The 16,505-nt window shown below is 40.8% G+C and overlaps 1 protein-coding gene across 1 annotated transcript in view; it reads left to right on the plus strand.

Annotated features, from left to right (window-relative positions):
• The first annotated feature begins 5,880 nt into the window (after nt 1–5,880).
• Nucleotides 5,881–16,505, plus strand: part of NOL10 (nucleolar protein 10) — a 50,318-nt gene continuing 39,693 nt past the window's right edge. The window contains exons 1-9 of the mRNA XM_065631290.1: nt 5,881–5,967; nt 6,686–6,731; nt 7,380–7,478; nt 8,212–8,289; nt 10,134–10,171; nt 13,682–13,818; nt 14,567–14,632; nt 15,519–15,579; nt 16,102–16,187. Of these exons, the coding sequence (XP_065487362.1) occupies nt 5,902–5,967; nt 6,686–6,731; nt 7,380–7,478; nt 8,212–8,289; nt 10,134–10,171; nt 13,682–13,818; nt 14,567–14,632; nt 15,519–15,579; nt 16,102–16,187 (677 nt within the window). The 5' untranslated portion in view covers nt 5,881–5,901. The remainder of the gene's footprint in view (nt 5,968–6,685; nt 6,732–7,379; nt 7,479–8,211; nt 8,290–10,133; nt 10,172–13,681; nt 13,819–14,566; nt 14,633–15,518; nt 15,580–16,101; nt 16,188–16,505) is intronic.

Here is a 16,505-nt window from a genome sequence, read left to right on the forward strand (position 1 = left end):
CTGCTGGGCACGTCGGCTGCTGAAGGTGCCACTGACAAGAGAAAATGTTGCTTTCCGCTGTGATTTTCTTCCCAAATTGGATAGGAAGGAGCTGAAGGAAGGCAAGTCGCGGTGTACAGACACAATATCAGTAGAACAACACAGATAAAAGAGCCGCGGGAATCCACGCGGGACAACTACACGGGTGTTAACCGAACAGCCCGGGCAGGGCAACGAGAGGCAGGAACGATCTCCCGAAGGGGCGACGAGCTTCTCCGGCGGCTCTCCCGCAGCCCCCCGCCCGGCATGCCTCGGCTCTCCGCTGCCTGGGACAGGGAAGATGTGACACCTGCCTGTCACCCACCCCCGGGGCTGGCCCTTCCTCCGCCCCGGGGCCAGAGCAACGCCCGAACCCCCCCGTACCACCGGGCTGCGCAGCCCGAGCTCTGCGGGCGGGGTGGGGAGGGATGCTGCCGGTGCGGGGTCTGGTGCGGGGTCTGGTGCGGGGTCCTGCCCGCCGCCTCACCTGCGCCAGCTGCCCGTCCCTCCCCGCGCCGCCCCGCTGCTGCCCGCACGGCCGCCGGCACCGACAGGCTCGGGCCGGGGCGGGGCCGGGCGGGGCCGGGGCGGCGGCAGGGCAGCTGCCGGATCCGCGCCGGGGGGAAGCGGTGGGTGCGGGGCGTCCGTCTCCGCACAGGGGGGCTGCTGCACTTGGTGACACGACCCCTTAAAAGCCGGTAACAGCTCCGATTCTTGCAGCTTTTCAGCTTCTTGCCGTCTTTTAAACCCGCAAAAATAATGCAGAGGCCATTGGTTTTCATGAAACACCGACTGCCTTTAACCAGTCTGGAGGTTTTGGAATAAATAAACTTTTAGGAAACTTTTGTTTCTGGGACTTCCATCAGTGCTTTACTTAACAAATACTCCTGTGGTGCAGGATTCTGCAAGCTAGTGATGCTTCCTCCTCTAGTGATGCTTCTTCCTTGGTCAAATATAGCAACAGCTTTTAGTCCTTACTGAGTCCTGAGTTTGCCTTACATCGCCTCAAGCTAGCTTCAGATATTTGGGGGTGGTTTGTACCTCATGTGGAGTAATGTTCTGCAGACCCTTCTAAACCAGGCATGATCTGAAGGAAACAAGTGTCTAAACACTTTCAGTACTCGCCTTCGAGTGGCATTTCTGCAAGCAGGGATTCAACCCCCTCATAGAGAGCCCATGGTGCATTCAGTTCTCATTTGCATAGTCTCATCACTATGCTGTCATACAACACTTAAACAATTTCTCCTGTTACTGGTGTTTTATTTTCTTCAAAACACAGTGCATTTTTTGCTCTTGTTTCTGTGTATCAAATGTAAATGAAGCCCCACAAGACATGAAACAGAAGGGTGCTCTTGGTTTTTCACATGATCTGTCCTAAACTGAGAGGGATTGAGTTGCCTGGGCCAGGCAGGTCTGGCCATGCACAGAAGCAGAGCTCTTGACACCTCCAAGAACCTTATTTTTAATCATCAGTTTATATATGCACTGAGTCATTGCAGCCTTTCAGTACTTAAAAGGGGCCTATAAGAAAGATGGGGACAGACTTTTCAGCAGGGCCTGTTGTGATATGACAAGTGGTAATGGTTTCAAACTAAGAGGGGAGATTCAGGCTAGATATAAGGAAAAAGTTTTTTAAAACAAGGGTGGTGCCCAGGGAGGTGGTCGATGTCCCATCACTGGAAACATCCAAGGCCAGGCTGGATGGGGCTCTGAGCAACCTGATCTGGTTGGAGATGTCCCTGCTTATTGCAGGAGGGTTGAACTAGATGAGCTTTGAAGGTCCCTTCCAACCCAAACCATTCTAAGTGAAGACCCTGAATGGGTTTAAGTATCTCCAGCACCAGGTAGAAGCAGCTGATAGGATAAGTCCTGAATCATAGTCTTGGACTTGGACTGTTCCATCTAAATCATGCTTTAGTTAGCTAAAACACAGGTGAAGGTCTTAGACTCTAAATTTATGGACTCTTTAGATTAGCCAAGGGTTCATCTTCCTCTAACATTTTTAGTGATATATATTTTGGTGATACATAAAAAAGCATTACATGTGTGGAGGAGGAGAGTTTCTACTGAAAACTCTCCAGAAAAAGACACTGAGAAGATTTGTAGCTGAAATAACCACTCTATGGGTTGTTTGTGGTTTTGTCTGGGGGTTCTTGTTGTTGACGTTTGTGGTTTGTTTTGTTTTTCTTGCTTGTTTTGGTTTATCCTTTTTCCTTTCTAGGCTAATTAAACATTCAATGTTCACAACTGTGGTTATTCTAGTTCTTTTCAATCATGGTGTCCCCTAAGGCACAACAAAGGACTTTTCAGAACCTGACATATTGATCTGCGTGATGGCATTCATAGAAATAGTGATTATTGTCCATCTTCCTTTTGTTTGTTTGTTTCTTTAGACTATACATTTTAATAATGAAACCAGAATTAGCTGATGTTTGAGTATGTACATCACACATTTCTGCTTACAGACGGAAAGGTATAGTAACCTCATCACCTAGCTAAGGCAGCTCTTCCCCATCTCAGACCAAGTACAGAGTTTGCATTGGATCCTTGTTGCAGTCTCAAGCCACAGAAATACTTTGCATGATTAATTTTAGAAATGTTATGTTCTCGTAAGCTTCTTAAATTTAGAATTGAGTCAGTTGCCACTAGTGCTAACAGTCAATGTGATTTGCTGCAGTGGCACTAGCTGCTAAGGATGGTTTGTATGCATGGATGTTATAGTGAATGAAGTAAAAACCAGGCTGAAGGGTGGTCACATTTCTGGATTCTACAATATACAGTATTTCCTTCCTAAATGTTTTTATTGCAGCAATGTCACTTTTGTATTTCTTATTTTCTCATATGGATTGATTTACTTTGGTTACTTTTATTAAAGTGGAAAATACTATGCTACCTGATTTTTTTGTTTTAATAGAAAATTATCAAGGAAACATGATGTCAATGCCTAAGAAAGTTCCTATCAAATGCTTTCTATTATCACATTTTCTGGTTTTACTTTGACTGTAAAATAATTTCCCCCCTCCCATTAGAGATTTTTTAGGCTGGGTGAAGCAGCAGTGAAGGTGGAGGAGGGAAGGAGCGTGTGCTGTCCACTCTGGTGGTGAGGCAGCTGTGACACGAGGTGAGGCAGCTGTGACAGCTCGTGTCTCCTCTTCCGTTTCCCTGGCTGGTTCTGTGAGGAGTGCCATGTGATCTCTAAGCTGCCTAATTCCCTCGTGGTCATCATGTGTCTTTCTGCTTTCTTTGATCCATCAACTCAGTGATTTTTTCTGTGACTTTGCCTCTCCCTGCATTTGTACTTCTTCAGATGTCACTACTAAGGAGTGACATCAGTATTAATGGGAAAACTTATGTTTGTAGTTCTACAGAAAACAATTTATACATCTATTACATACATTACCTGTTTAGTTTTCTAGTAGTGTGTGGAGCTTTTCCCCCTCTGCTTAGAATCTTTTAAATCCTATTTCCTAGTCCTGCAAGTGTTTTATTATCATTGTAGCAATGTATTTAAAATTATAATCTCAAGTATTTCAGTGAAGAAACTCTTAAATAACTTGATAATGGATAATAAAATATTATTTCAATAAAAACATTTTTCCATGTACTTTTAAGATTAGTGTGCAAACTACTTTTTATCATTATTTCTTAGCTGTGTATTTATTTCTTGATTATGCTAAAGAATATTCGTTACTCACTCTCTCTGTAGTGTGAAGTGCAGCAGAACCTTCCCGATAAATGGTGTCTATTTACTTTCGTGCACTGAACGTGAAATGTTGTTTTAATGTGAATATACCTGAAAACTTGTACTAAACATAATTATATGTATGTACGTAGTGAAGGCGCACTGTCTAGTTAATCATTAAAATCAGCAAAGGTTACATTCAGTTTGCTTATAACCACACCATTTCAGAACACTGCAGCACCGTGTCTGTCACCAGGTAACGCACCCAGCAAATTCTGACACTAGAAAAAGAAAGAAAAAGCAAGCAAAATTATTTGCCCTTGCTTGAAAGCATCCTATAGCACACCTATTTGCAGTCAGTACATCTACCTGCTCATCTATATTTGTTTGAATGGAAAATCTAAAAGTATATAATTACTACAAGCAACAAAGCTTCATTATATACAGGAAGCAAAATGCTTTGCTAAAGCTTCTCCTCCATCATTCAGATCCTGACTTTTTAAACTCTGTAGTAAGGGTAACAAGCAGATTTGGCTGCTTTTAAATTATCTGGGCTGAAATTTTAGTAGTCCATATTCTAGTTGATCTTTTCCCCTATGATTTTCTAAGAAGTCTTAAATATATGACTGGCCAGTCTCAGATTTTTCAACTTTGCCTGAGAACTGAATTTGACCGAAAAGAACAAAAAATTAATTTCAAGTGATTTGAAATACAATGCTATTTCCTGCTGTGCAGCCAGACCCTCTTCTTCTGCACTGTGGTCAGTTAAATGCATCTGGAGAATGGATGAGAGGGTCAGGAATCCTTGGGCATTCTCACCTAAAGAAAGTCACATAATTCTTCAGCCTGTAAGGATCTCCAGTGTTTTACATGTCTAGGAATTCTTCGTGGGCTCAGTCCTCCTGACTCTGCCTCATGCCTCTTGAGGTGCCCTGGAGCACCCTGTTGAGCCTTCAGCTGCTTTTTCAGGATGATACTGGTCTTCTGCACATCTTGTATCACACCAACCAACCCCCTGCGGATGTCTGGATGTCTAAGGGCATCCCGAATAGCACAAGACCTCTATTTGTGGACAAGCGAATTCAGCTTTCAATGTCTATTTGTAGCTGGTCGTGGTCTAAGTAATTAGACCGTGGAACCTAGGAAGAACTGAACTCACCCCAAAGAAGACACCAAGTGGCTACTGTGCCACCTTGCTCCTCAGGCTTCATCAGCCACATTTGCTAGGGATGAGATTCAGCTGCCTGAGCTTCTAGTGCCACTTGAGATGTCCTTGCACGTCGTGCCTGGCCTCCAGCTCACGCTGCAGAAGGGCATGGGCTTTCCACAGGTCTCATGTCAGCCCCAGCTAGGTGTCCCGGATACCTTACGGCATCTCAAATGCCTCTAGACAACCTACATTTAAGCAAGTGAAGCCTTAGCTCTCTGAAATGGGAGCTTGGATGTCTAGCACCCACATAAACACCTGTATCGAGGTGTGTTGATCTCCCATGAATCTTGGCTATAACGCTAATATGAGCTTGAACAGAATCCTTTCTCCTCATGATATTGGTATCAATCATTCTTGAGATATGTCATCTAGGGAATACCATACATAGGACTTACTCGAGGCAGCTTCAGTTTGCATCTTGTACCGGAGCTACCCGTTGTTGTGGTAAGAATGTAGTTCTGATAAGAATTTAGTTGTGATTTTCATTGTTTCTTGAAGATGTGGTGTTTCAAAAATGTGGACCCAATTTGAAATCACTACTGCTTTGAAATCGGGTCCATCTTTCTGGAACACCCTGTAGATCGGATATGCGTTATCTTGGTCCTTTTTCTTGCTCTTGTAAGTTATAACAGGAACGGCGAGAATTTTGCATGTTTGTTCTCGTTCAAACAGTGATGGCACAAAGCAATAAAAACGGGACTTTTCACATTTGCTGGCGGGTTCTGATCAACCAAATCTTGGCTGTTTTCCATAGATGACATGGTTTTTCTGTAGAAAATTAAACTTTTCCACCCTGCCTGCAAGCACAGCTCCGGCCTTACCGACCGACCCCGACTGCTTTGCCCACCACGGAGAGCCGGTTACGGCCGTTCCCTGTGAGGCAGGCGGGCCCGCAGCCCCCGGCCCCGCCCGGCCGGCCCGGCTGCCGGGGGCGGAACGAGCCGCCTTCCGCTTCCCCTCCGCCCGGGAAGAGGCGGGCCCGGCCGCGGCCATGCAGGTCTCCAGCCTCAACGAGGTGAAGATCTACAGCCTCAGCGCCGGCAGGAGCCTCCCGGAGGTGAGCGGCGGCGGGGCGGCCCCGGGCGGGGCGGGGGGACGCGCTGCCGGCCCAGCCCGCTCGCTGCCGGGCCGGGGCCTGGTCCCAGGGCCCGGTCCCGGGGCCGCCCGGCGGGGCCCGCGGCGGCGGCTTGAGGAGAAGCGCGTGTTGGAGGCCTCGGGCCTGAGCTCGCCGGGCTGCCCCTGCGCTCACCGAACTGCCCCTGCGCTCGCCGAGCTGCCCCTGAGCTGGCCGGGCTGCCCCTGAGCTGGCCGGGCTGCCCCTAGGCTCGCCGGGCTGCCCCTAGGCTCGCCGGGCTGCCCCTAGGCTCGCCGGGCTGCCCCTAGGCTCGCCGGGCTGCCCCTAGGCTCGCCGGGCTGCCCCTGCGCTGGCCGGGCTGCCCCTGCGCTGGCCGGGCTGCCCCTGCGGCCTCCGCGCCCCTGTTCAGGGCAGGGACCGGGCGCCGAAACCAGCTATGAGTGTTTTATAAACTGAAAATGCAGCTTGAACGCGTGCGTCTCCGGCTGCGGGTGTTTTATTCTACAGACCTTTAAAAAAGCACTGCTTTGTAAGTTTTCTTCATGTGGAGTGGTTAAACTTAACAGTGGAAACTTTAAAATAGTAAAAAAATAATGAATTGCCTATATGCCTTACGCTTTCAAAATGGGTTAACTTCAGGCGATTCTCTGGTTCCTGCAGGAGTAATGAGCTCAAAACTGCTTTATGTATTTTCTTGCAGTGGCTTTCAGACAGGAAGAAAAGAGCTTTACAGAAGAAAGATGTGGGTGAGTTTTGCCATCACAGTAATACTGGGCTGCACACACACAACATGCGAGTCCAGAAGGAGACACTTTACTAACTGATACAAGGGAGTTGTGCCTGCTCATCTCTTAAAAACTACGAAACTAAAGCTATAAATAGTTATGGTTAGAAGGCTATTCTTAACATTCTACACAGCTTTGTATAAATTGAGTATTACCAATGCTGCATTAAATTTCAGATGTTAAATATTGGGGTTGTAGATTGTAATGAAACGTCACAGATGAATTCCACAAATAGCTTGTTATAAAGTCCAACTAGAAACTCTTTTATGTATTATGCTCATCTTAGAGTGCAGGAACATTATCGCTTTAGTCTAAACATGTTATCCAAAATAAAATACGGCTATTTACATACCATAGGAAGTGTTGTATAAAAATCTCAACTAACCAAAAATACATAAAGTTAACAGGAAGATGGAATATATCATACAACATCTTAGTTATGTAAAATATGTGATAGACATTTGTGATAATAATTTATTACAGAGTTACCACCTCACAGTAGTGATTTATTTTGTATGGGGGTAGTCTGCATCTCAGGGTCAACAGTCTGTATTAATCTGCTTATACCATGTGTTAATTATACTTTTTTTTTTTTTTTTCTCTTTATAGATGTCCGTAGAAGAATCGAGCTTATTCAAGACTTTGAAATGCCCACAGTTAGCACAAAGATTAAGGTATCAAGAGATGGACAGTATATTATGGCAGTTGGTGAGTTAACAAAGTGTCTCTCTGTAGTAGAGGCCACAAGTGCTAGATGTTGTTGATTGCAGAATGAGTTAGTATTTCAGGTAGAATTGATAAGTGTTCATTTTTAAATGTAGCATTTGGAAGCTTGCTCTTAAGATGTGATAGAGTGGCTGTCTCTGGAGTGGTGTTGTGAAACCCTTCTTTTTACAATACAGATGTTCTTAGAATCATAGAATGGTTTGGGTTGGAAGGGACTTTTGAAGATCGTCTAGTCCAACTCCCCTGCCATGCGAGGGTTTATAATACAGTTAAAAACTAAGTTCTTAATTATTATTATTGTGTGTACATAAATGTGCTTTAAATAACTTCCGAACATCATTGTATGATTATTGTTTTAAAGGATGGAGGATAATGCTGCATTTTGTAGCTGTCAAAGCAGGATCCAAACCTGAACACTTTAGTAGATATTAACAGCATAATGAAACTTGGTCTGTCAGACTTACTGGAAGGTACTAAATTCAGCAGAACCTACATACAAGCAGGGTACTTCCAGGCAGCCAGGACAAAAAACAGACCGTAAGGTTGTGTTACTAAGAGGCATGTTTTTCTGGTCACAGAGACTTTGATAAGATCATAATACTTATGGTTGAAATGCAGTAAAGCCTGTGTATGTAAGACGTTATATGTTTTTTAAAAATGCTTTAATGTTATATTTTTATTTATTTTTTTATTAAAGATCAAATTATTTTTTCAGGAACTTACAAGCCAAGGGTCCGCTGTTATGATACCTATCAGTTATCCCAGAAATTTGAAAGATGCTTAGATTCTGAAGGTTAGTATAAGCTATGGCCGTTAATACAAGGTATCTTCCATACATAATTCAGGTTGGACTTGAGTAGAAATGTTCCTCCCTGTGCTAAGGGGACAGAGTGTACTTTGGGGGAACAAGAATCTAGAGTAAAACGTCACCTAGTCTTTATCTCTGTATTTTTCCCTTTTCGTTCTCGTTCAAAGTTCTTTCCTCTCTTGGAGCAGTGTGAGGAATGTAAGATTTACCTTGAGCTAGAAAGCGCGGGGCTCGGGTGTTTGGGAAATGCGGTGCAGGTACAGTGGCTGGGTAGTGCCAAATCTCCCTTCTGTCCCCTTCTGGGGAGCAGCGAGGCAGGAGGAAGCACTGTAGTCGCAGTGTTGTTACTGACAGTTTTCTCACTTGAGCCCAAGCTCAGCAGGTGAGTTACAGGGTAAAGAGAATTCCCTGCGGGTAGGTTTGTTTGTTTGGTTTGGTTTTTTATTTGTTTTTGTGGAAACAAGGTACTTGGCGGTAGATGGTAGCATGGCCAAGGCCCTGCTTACACCTTGTTTGCTACTTATTTAGAGGGACAACAACTATGGTGAGGAAAGCAAGGAGCCATCTAGACAATGGGAAAGGGTGAACCTGCTGGCAGTTGGAGTAGGGGAGGAGATCAGAGCTGCTGTGGCTCTGAGTTTTAGGGTGCACAGAGTTGGGGACCAGCATTTTGTGATTTTGTTTGGTGTGTGGTTGGTTTTTTTTTGTTAGAAGACTGACAGCTGGAAAGCAGGATACAGGGGTGATCAAAACAGTGAGGAGATGAGCACAGCGTGGCAGAAGTCCTAAATCATTATGGAAGAGTTAAACTGGTCTGTGATGTGTGTGAAAGTGATGTGAAAAATAAAAATTGAGAACTAGCAAATGAGGTCAGGAAAAGGAGAGTAGAGCATGTTGGTTTTACTTTACCCTGTGCCTCAGGATTACAAGGAGTCATGTAGGGTGAAGGGACACGGTGCTACAACGTGGTAAGAGGGAAGATATTAGGGGTAGGGCTTCAGAGAGGCTGGGGAGGGGAAGGTATGGCAAGAGCAAGACCCGCTTTATTAAAAGAGTAGGAATCATTTTAATAGTAAATGCTTGCTGGTAATTAGAGCTTAAGGTAAACTTTTTTTTTTAGCTGGCATTTGCTAGATTGCAAAAGTATATTTCATTTGAAATGTAGCATAGAGTCACTTCAGGTAACTTTAAATGAGCTACCTAATTTAAATGGAACCAGTTTAGCTGAAGCAACTACTCCCTAATGTTCCCAACCCAGCTTGTTTAAAACTAGGCAAAGTTCAATACATCACAGTGTTCAGCATGCATAGTAGCTTTCAACTTTGTGATTTTTTAAAAAAATTTTTTTTTAAATTTTTTAAAGCCTTAGAAGTTTTTCTGTGGAAGTGTTGACCCTTTTAGAATGATCACACATCTGGATTTGTATGTAGTGTGCCCAAACATATGTCATTTTTTGTTATCTTTGACAGATTACCAAAGGTCCATGGACCAAACACTCACTGAAAACCATTTGATTAGACCTTCCCTGAGCCACTAAATACATTGTTGAGCATTGTGTTGAGGAACATGTCGAGTATACAAGAATGATAAAAAGATTATAAGATGCTTCATACATTTCTGAAGTTTTAGAAAACGACTTACTATTTTGCAAATAAGATTATATAATTAAAGATTTTATCACAATGCTTGCATTATGCATTGACAGCTGTGGGGAGTACTTATATGACTATAGTTTAGCATGAGTGTAAATGTTTTCAGGATTTATGCCAATGTTTCCAAATAAGTTTGCTTACTTAGTTGACTTAACATTCTCTTGCTCTTTCCTCTAGTGGTTACGTTTGAGATTTTATCAGATGATTACTCAAAGGTACGTTTAATGTTTTCAATGTATAAATGAAAAAAAGTGTTTAATATGTATATTAAAATGTATTTTCATATATAGTAAAGGCAGTCAATCAACACAACTTTTGGAACAGAATAGTTTTTTTAATAAAGCAAACAGGATAAATATTGTTATTTGTTTTCTTTGTCTCTTTGTATTATAATTTGCCTTACCACTTTAAAAGTCTTTTGTCTGTAGGAGAGAAAAACTCCAAATAATGATCTATCCTACAAACAAAATAATGTGAAAAATGGAATTAGTTATTCTTTCTAGAATAACATTTAGTCACAATTCCTTGTGACCAGTGAGACACAGATACCTATAGCTATCCCATCTCTCAAAAATGGTATAAGTTAATAGCCTGATTTGTCAGTATTGTTGTAGCCATGATGATTATAAGTACATGAATGAGGCAAAAATTGTGGAGAGAAATAATGCCTTTTTTTTCTTAAACAAAATGCTGTACCTAGAGGAAATGGTTGCATTCTTAGAACCATCAGCCCTTTTTCAGGCCCAATACGGTCACCGCTTCTAGTTCTGTTTAACAGTTGGAAAAGTGTTTATGTGCTTGAGAGCTCATCTGTTTTCTCCAGCTGCAGAAGCTGCTGTAAGAAAAGACATTACCTCTTTCTGTAAACTTAGCTTTGCTGATTCATTGAGGTTTTATGTTCAAAATTAAACGTGAAATTTAAGCATACAATTTTGCTGATTTCATTAGGACAAACCTTTTTTTTAAATTACTTTTTTTTTTTTTTTTTTTTTTTCTGAGAACAGACCTTAGTGTTTCCAGTACGGGTTTGTTTTAATAAATGTTTCTATTTCATCCTTCTAGCTTTAGTATTTTTGAATTTTTCCCCTCTGAGATTTCCAAGAATGTGCATGAATTCAAGTAGCAGAAGAAGGTGACTGATACAGTACAGCTGCCTCCAACTTCTCTGGCTGTGGGGGAATGTTTCTGGTTGTACAGACCAGTTATTTGAGAGACTGAGCAACACATTGTGTTTGTAAATCTGTTTCTGACTGGTTATGAACAGTAAGGCTTGTGTGTGTTTTCAGCTGAAATCGGTACCATGTTTCAGACTGAAGCCCTACTTTCACAGTCCAATACAACTTTTCAATTTTGTTTTTCTAAACCTTACCAAATCATTAGAAAGAAAACTAATTTTGGGTAGCCGTCATAATGTTTTGAACATGTTAGAAAGAGGTAACAATATCTGAGAAATTACACTTGAAATGCTTAGAATGATAAAAATATTGTCTGAAAGGGGACCTTCATGTGTCGTTTAATGCTTGAACAGGACAGTCAAAAACTGGAAGCATGGAGTTTCCACAAATTCACTGAATAAATTGTTGCAATGCTGCACTACCTCTTCAAAAATATTTTTTCCTTCCTATCCAACCTGCCCCAGAAAAATCCGAAATTTTCACTGTTGCTTCTGCAAAGAGTTTGACTCTTGCTATTTTTGTAACTGTGATTCAGTTGCCGGCTGCTGTTCGGTTATCCTGCAGGGTGCTTTTTGCCTGACTAAGCAAGCGAAGATTCTTCCAACCTTTCTTTGTATGTTTTGTGTTCTGCCCCTTGTCTGGGCAGCCCTCTGGATGCTCTCACTGTCCCTCACTAGACGCTGCCTCAGGCTTTAGCAGTGCAGGGAAAACAGCTGCTTCTCAGTCCTTTCCCACCGTCTCGTAAGGTTGTCTTTTGAGGCTTATTTGCATTTTCACAGTGAGAACACGCTGTTGGTTTTCATTCCTGTTGGTATCCATAAGTCTAGTTACACTTCTGTGCTCTCTTACGTTTTAGGCTTAAAAGTTTTAGACTTGGTCTACATTTTAGACTAAGGAGAGAGTAATATCTTTTTTTCTGCAGCCTTTTGCAAAAATACATGTATTTCTGCTTAGTATTTTTGCCACACACTGGTGGCTATGCTTTTGCCACCCTGAGGTTGTAGTTTTCTGGTAGTGACAGAAATTTAATTAGTATGAAGGAAAGGCAAACATGATTTACAGTGAGTTGTATCCACTGCTAATGAAAGAGGACACAAATATCTTCAAGTCCAATATTGTAGAAATTTGTCTTAAAGTAGAAAATTATTAGCGGTAAGGCAACCACTTGCAGAATATTCGGTTGCTTTTGGCAACTATCAAAAACTTTGTAAAATCTTTTTACCAGTAGAGTGGATGAGAAGAAAATTTGCTTCTCTGATTGAAAGCAAACTGCATCTTTCTTCCTGGTAACAGGTTTTTGATGGCTTACTGGTAGTGAACTAAGATAATATGATACTGATAGTTTTAAATTAAATACAGTTTAATTTTGTATTATTCTCAGCTTCTGTACTACATGAAGATACAGACATTTCTTCTTTTGCAATGATAATAGAGAAAAGATTTAATCTGGGCATTGTTTCAAACAGATAAGTGAAGAGCTTTGCTTGTTGTGCACATGAAGGGTTGATTGGGGTGTATATGGAAAACATTGTATAACATCACCTGTGCAGCTGCATCTGTAATCTCTTATGAAATTGTAGTTACACTTGTGGAAGATGCTACTCTGCTTGGTCTTGGACCAAGAGGAGCAAGTCCAGGAATAAAAGTTGAAACACTAGGACTTCTGATATCAGAAAAATCATAAGTAAGGAAGGACTTGGTGATAAATAGGCATTAAGTACTAGCCCAGGTCAGTACTTTCTCTGTGTCTTGTAAGGGAAGAATATACGGATATATAATTAAAGATTATAGATTCAAAATAACTTCTGTACCTCGCCCTTCCTGAGCTTCTCATCCTTATTTGTGTTGCTAACAGTGTAGTCCAGCAGTAGGAAATTTTAAATGTTCAATATCTGCTATTTAAAATGTTCATTATCTACTACTTTTAGAAGATGTATGGACTATACATAATCTAAACTAAACTGAACTAGCACTTTATTTACTAGGATAGATCTAACCTTCTAGTAGTTCTTCCCTGTGGGCTCTTCCAGGACCAAGATGTTTGTCTAAGTTTCAGAAAGAAACAATGTGCTTATTCAGTTGGCAGACAACAAAAAAATGCACAAAGGTTGTTGGTGTCATTTATAGGGATGCTGCTGTGCATCAGGATGTATGGTACACGTGCTTAGTCCCTATGAACATGTTGGTGTCTGCATGGCATTGTACCTGGAAGAAATCATTGACTCTGGTGTCTGAAAGAAGTACAGATGTTAATTTTGGTGCAGCATAACACTGGGGTGACTATACGGACTCTGGTTGCAGAGTCTCTTTCAGGATATTGCATATACTCTTGTGAATATTCATTTAATCTTTATTAATAAAGCTCTTTGCTGTGACTAGTAAGAATGATGAAGCACTAGTCAGTTCTATCATTATAACAGAAATGGTTTAAATGAGTTGTGATAGACCTGTGTGAGCTTCTGAAAAAACACTGGAGTTTCTGCTGTAAGACAAGTTGAGGAGACTCTTGTCTGCTTCTGTGTGTTTCAATGCTTTCTGTTTTATTTTCAGATTGTCTTCTTGGAGTGTGGCAGATTTGTGGAGTTTCATTCGCAACACGGCCATTACTACAAGACAAGAATACCAAAATTTGGTAGAGATTTCTCGTATCACTATCCGTCGTGTGACCTGTATTTTGTAGGAGCAAGGTATTGCATAAGTGGATTTTTCTGTTTCACTTTTGTTAGCAGTGTTTTCCAAGAATAAAATGAATATTAAAATACCAGAAAAGTTAAAAAATTGGAGGAAGTGGCAATTCCTTCCAAATTAGTAATGGAGACAGTTTGCGAAGTGTGGAAAATGTGGGAAGACTGAGATTAATTCAGGTTTCTGTACTGTTTGAATACTTTTTTCTTTGATTCTTAAAGCAGGTACATGATATATTTGCAAGTTTGTTGTAAAAATTGAAATTCAATGTACTGTTTTAAAACATTATTAGCATCTAAGTAAGGAAAATTAAATAATTTTATATCCTGGTTGGTGTTTTGTTGCAGTTAAAGTGTGAGTCAAATCACATAATTAATTGAGTTTGTGAGAAGATACAGTCGAAATAAAATGAAGTCTTTAGGGCTTCAAACAAAATAAGTAGCAGCTTAAGATGTAATGTAAATCAAAGGAAATTAGAAGATCTTAAGAAAGGAATTAATACATCTTTTCCCTGGAAAAAGGTTAATTGGTATGATATTGCAGTGTAATAAATATATTGGGTGAACATACTCATTTTTCTCTGTATTTTTAACACTGAAGGATAGATGAGTCTTATGTTTTAGAATGTGAAGTCTGAAAATTTGGTAAAATTAGGCTGTCAGCACGATTCTTTATAACTCCTCCTAACTTATAACAGTATGTTTCAGTATTTGTAAGAGAAAGGAGTAACTTTGTCTTTTTCCTTTGTAGTTCTGAAGTATACAGGCTAAACCTGGAACAAGGAAGGTTTCTCAACTCCCTGCAAACTGATGCCTCGTAAGTTATCTGTAGTGCATGGCATCCCTCTGTCTTCTTTCCACCAGGTGGAAGCAAACCACCAGTGTGCTTACCCTCACTGCTGGAGCTGCCCAAACGCCTTGTAGAGCTGAAACAGAACATAAGCCAAATCTGAGCCTTATTTTATGTTCTGTAATTCTTTGTTCTAGTTTTTATGTTTTAACTGAGTTTTCTTTTGGGGATATTTTAAAATTGCTAATGGAGACTTGTAGTAGATATTACATAACTTGATCTTAAGAGCATTTCATTAAAACTTTGACATTATTGCTCAATTTAGTCATCATATAGAGATCTACCCACAGGGTATGTAATTTCCCAGGCATGTCTTTGTCCTTCTGCACTTGGAGTAGCCCAAAAAGAATTTTTATATTTGCAGTGTGTGTTTGATTCTTTTGAAAATCCTACCAGAGCAGGAGCTGGGCTTCTTTTACGTGGGAAGAAGCAGATGAGAGTAACAGACTTGACTAGATGAAGGGGCTAGTTGGTGGGCAACAGCTGGTGCTCAGTGGGTAGGGGAGTTTAATGGATGAAGGAATATTTGGACAGGAATAATTACAGAAACTGAGCAGTTGCCTCTATGGGCAACCTGTTCCATGTTTAATTATCTACATGGCATAAAAATATTATCCATACATCCAGTTGGAGCCCGACCTGTTTTAAGTAATCAGCACTGTCTCTGATAGCTCCAAATTTTTGGTAAGTTCATTTTAAGTATGGGAAGCTGCTGTTAGGTGGCCATCCATCCCTCCCTCCAGCTTTTGGTTTTCCAGGCTGTGCAATAGTTTACATGATCACAGGAGTCTTTTTAGTTGTTCATGTGTTAAATTATTTTGAGGTCATTAAACTTTTTCTTTTTCTGTTTTAGAGAGAGTAATGTCTGTGACATAAATCCTGTACACTTCTTGTTTGCCATGGGGACAGCTGAGGTAAATGTTTGCATTCCTTTTATGAAAAGGGCAGTAGTGCTTGTTTCTTTTTTTATATTAGTTTGCACGAGAATAGGAAAGAGTCATGACAGGAACCTAATTAATTAATTTCATCTCATTTGCTGTTTCAAGTGTAGATCTGTTAAACAAGATGACTTTTTAGAGCATAGTGCAGATAAAATTTCTGACCTACCTTGGTTGCTAAAATGCTTGAGATTTTGTAGGTGGGAGAGAAAATAATACTCCCTTGCTTTACAGTATAGCCATTTGTAGTAATTAGCTAGCAGTTTTACCCTATTAATCTTCAGAAATTTGGTGTTAATTATTTTAATTCAGATCACATTTTTTAAAAATATAAATGAAATGTGTGGAGCTTATATGCCATTATTAGAACAACTTATGTCAACCTAGGAAATTTGATTCATCAGTCATAGATGAAATAATGCATGATTTTATTCAAACATTTTCAGAATACCAGATATCTGTTGCATAAAGTTGAAACGTATTTTCTAAACTGTTTAGGGTAAAGTGGAATGCTGGGATCCTCGAACTAGAAATCGAGTTGGGCTGTTGGACTGTGCTTTGAGCAGTGTGACAGCAGACACAGAGTGAGTAAAGGCTACCGTGTCAAAGGGTGCTCTTCTGTTTTTTGAGAAGTTTTGCTGTTAGAAATAAATCCCACTTTGTATTAAAATGATCTGTCTGCTTGTCGTATTACGAATGAAGGGTTTTCTTAGTCATAGAGGAGTCTCTTAGTTATCGGTCTGAGTAGTAGTGGCTGATTTTCTATACAAACACACAAGTTGTGAATGTAAACAATACAACTTTTTGAAGTAGTATTTCTGAGTGATATCTGTAAACTTATTTACATACATTATCTTAGCTATTTTTAACATTGAAAAAATCATTTGCAGCCTTTATTAGAA

Source organism: Caloenas nicobarica, chromosome 3, assembly GCF_036013445.1.
Source record: "Caloenas nicobarica isolate bCalNic1 chromosome 3, bCalNic1.hap1, whole genome shotgun sequence".
Lineage (NCBI taxonomy): Eukaryota > Metazoa > Chordata > Aves > Columbiformes > Columbidae > Caloenas > Caloenas nicobarica.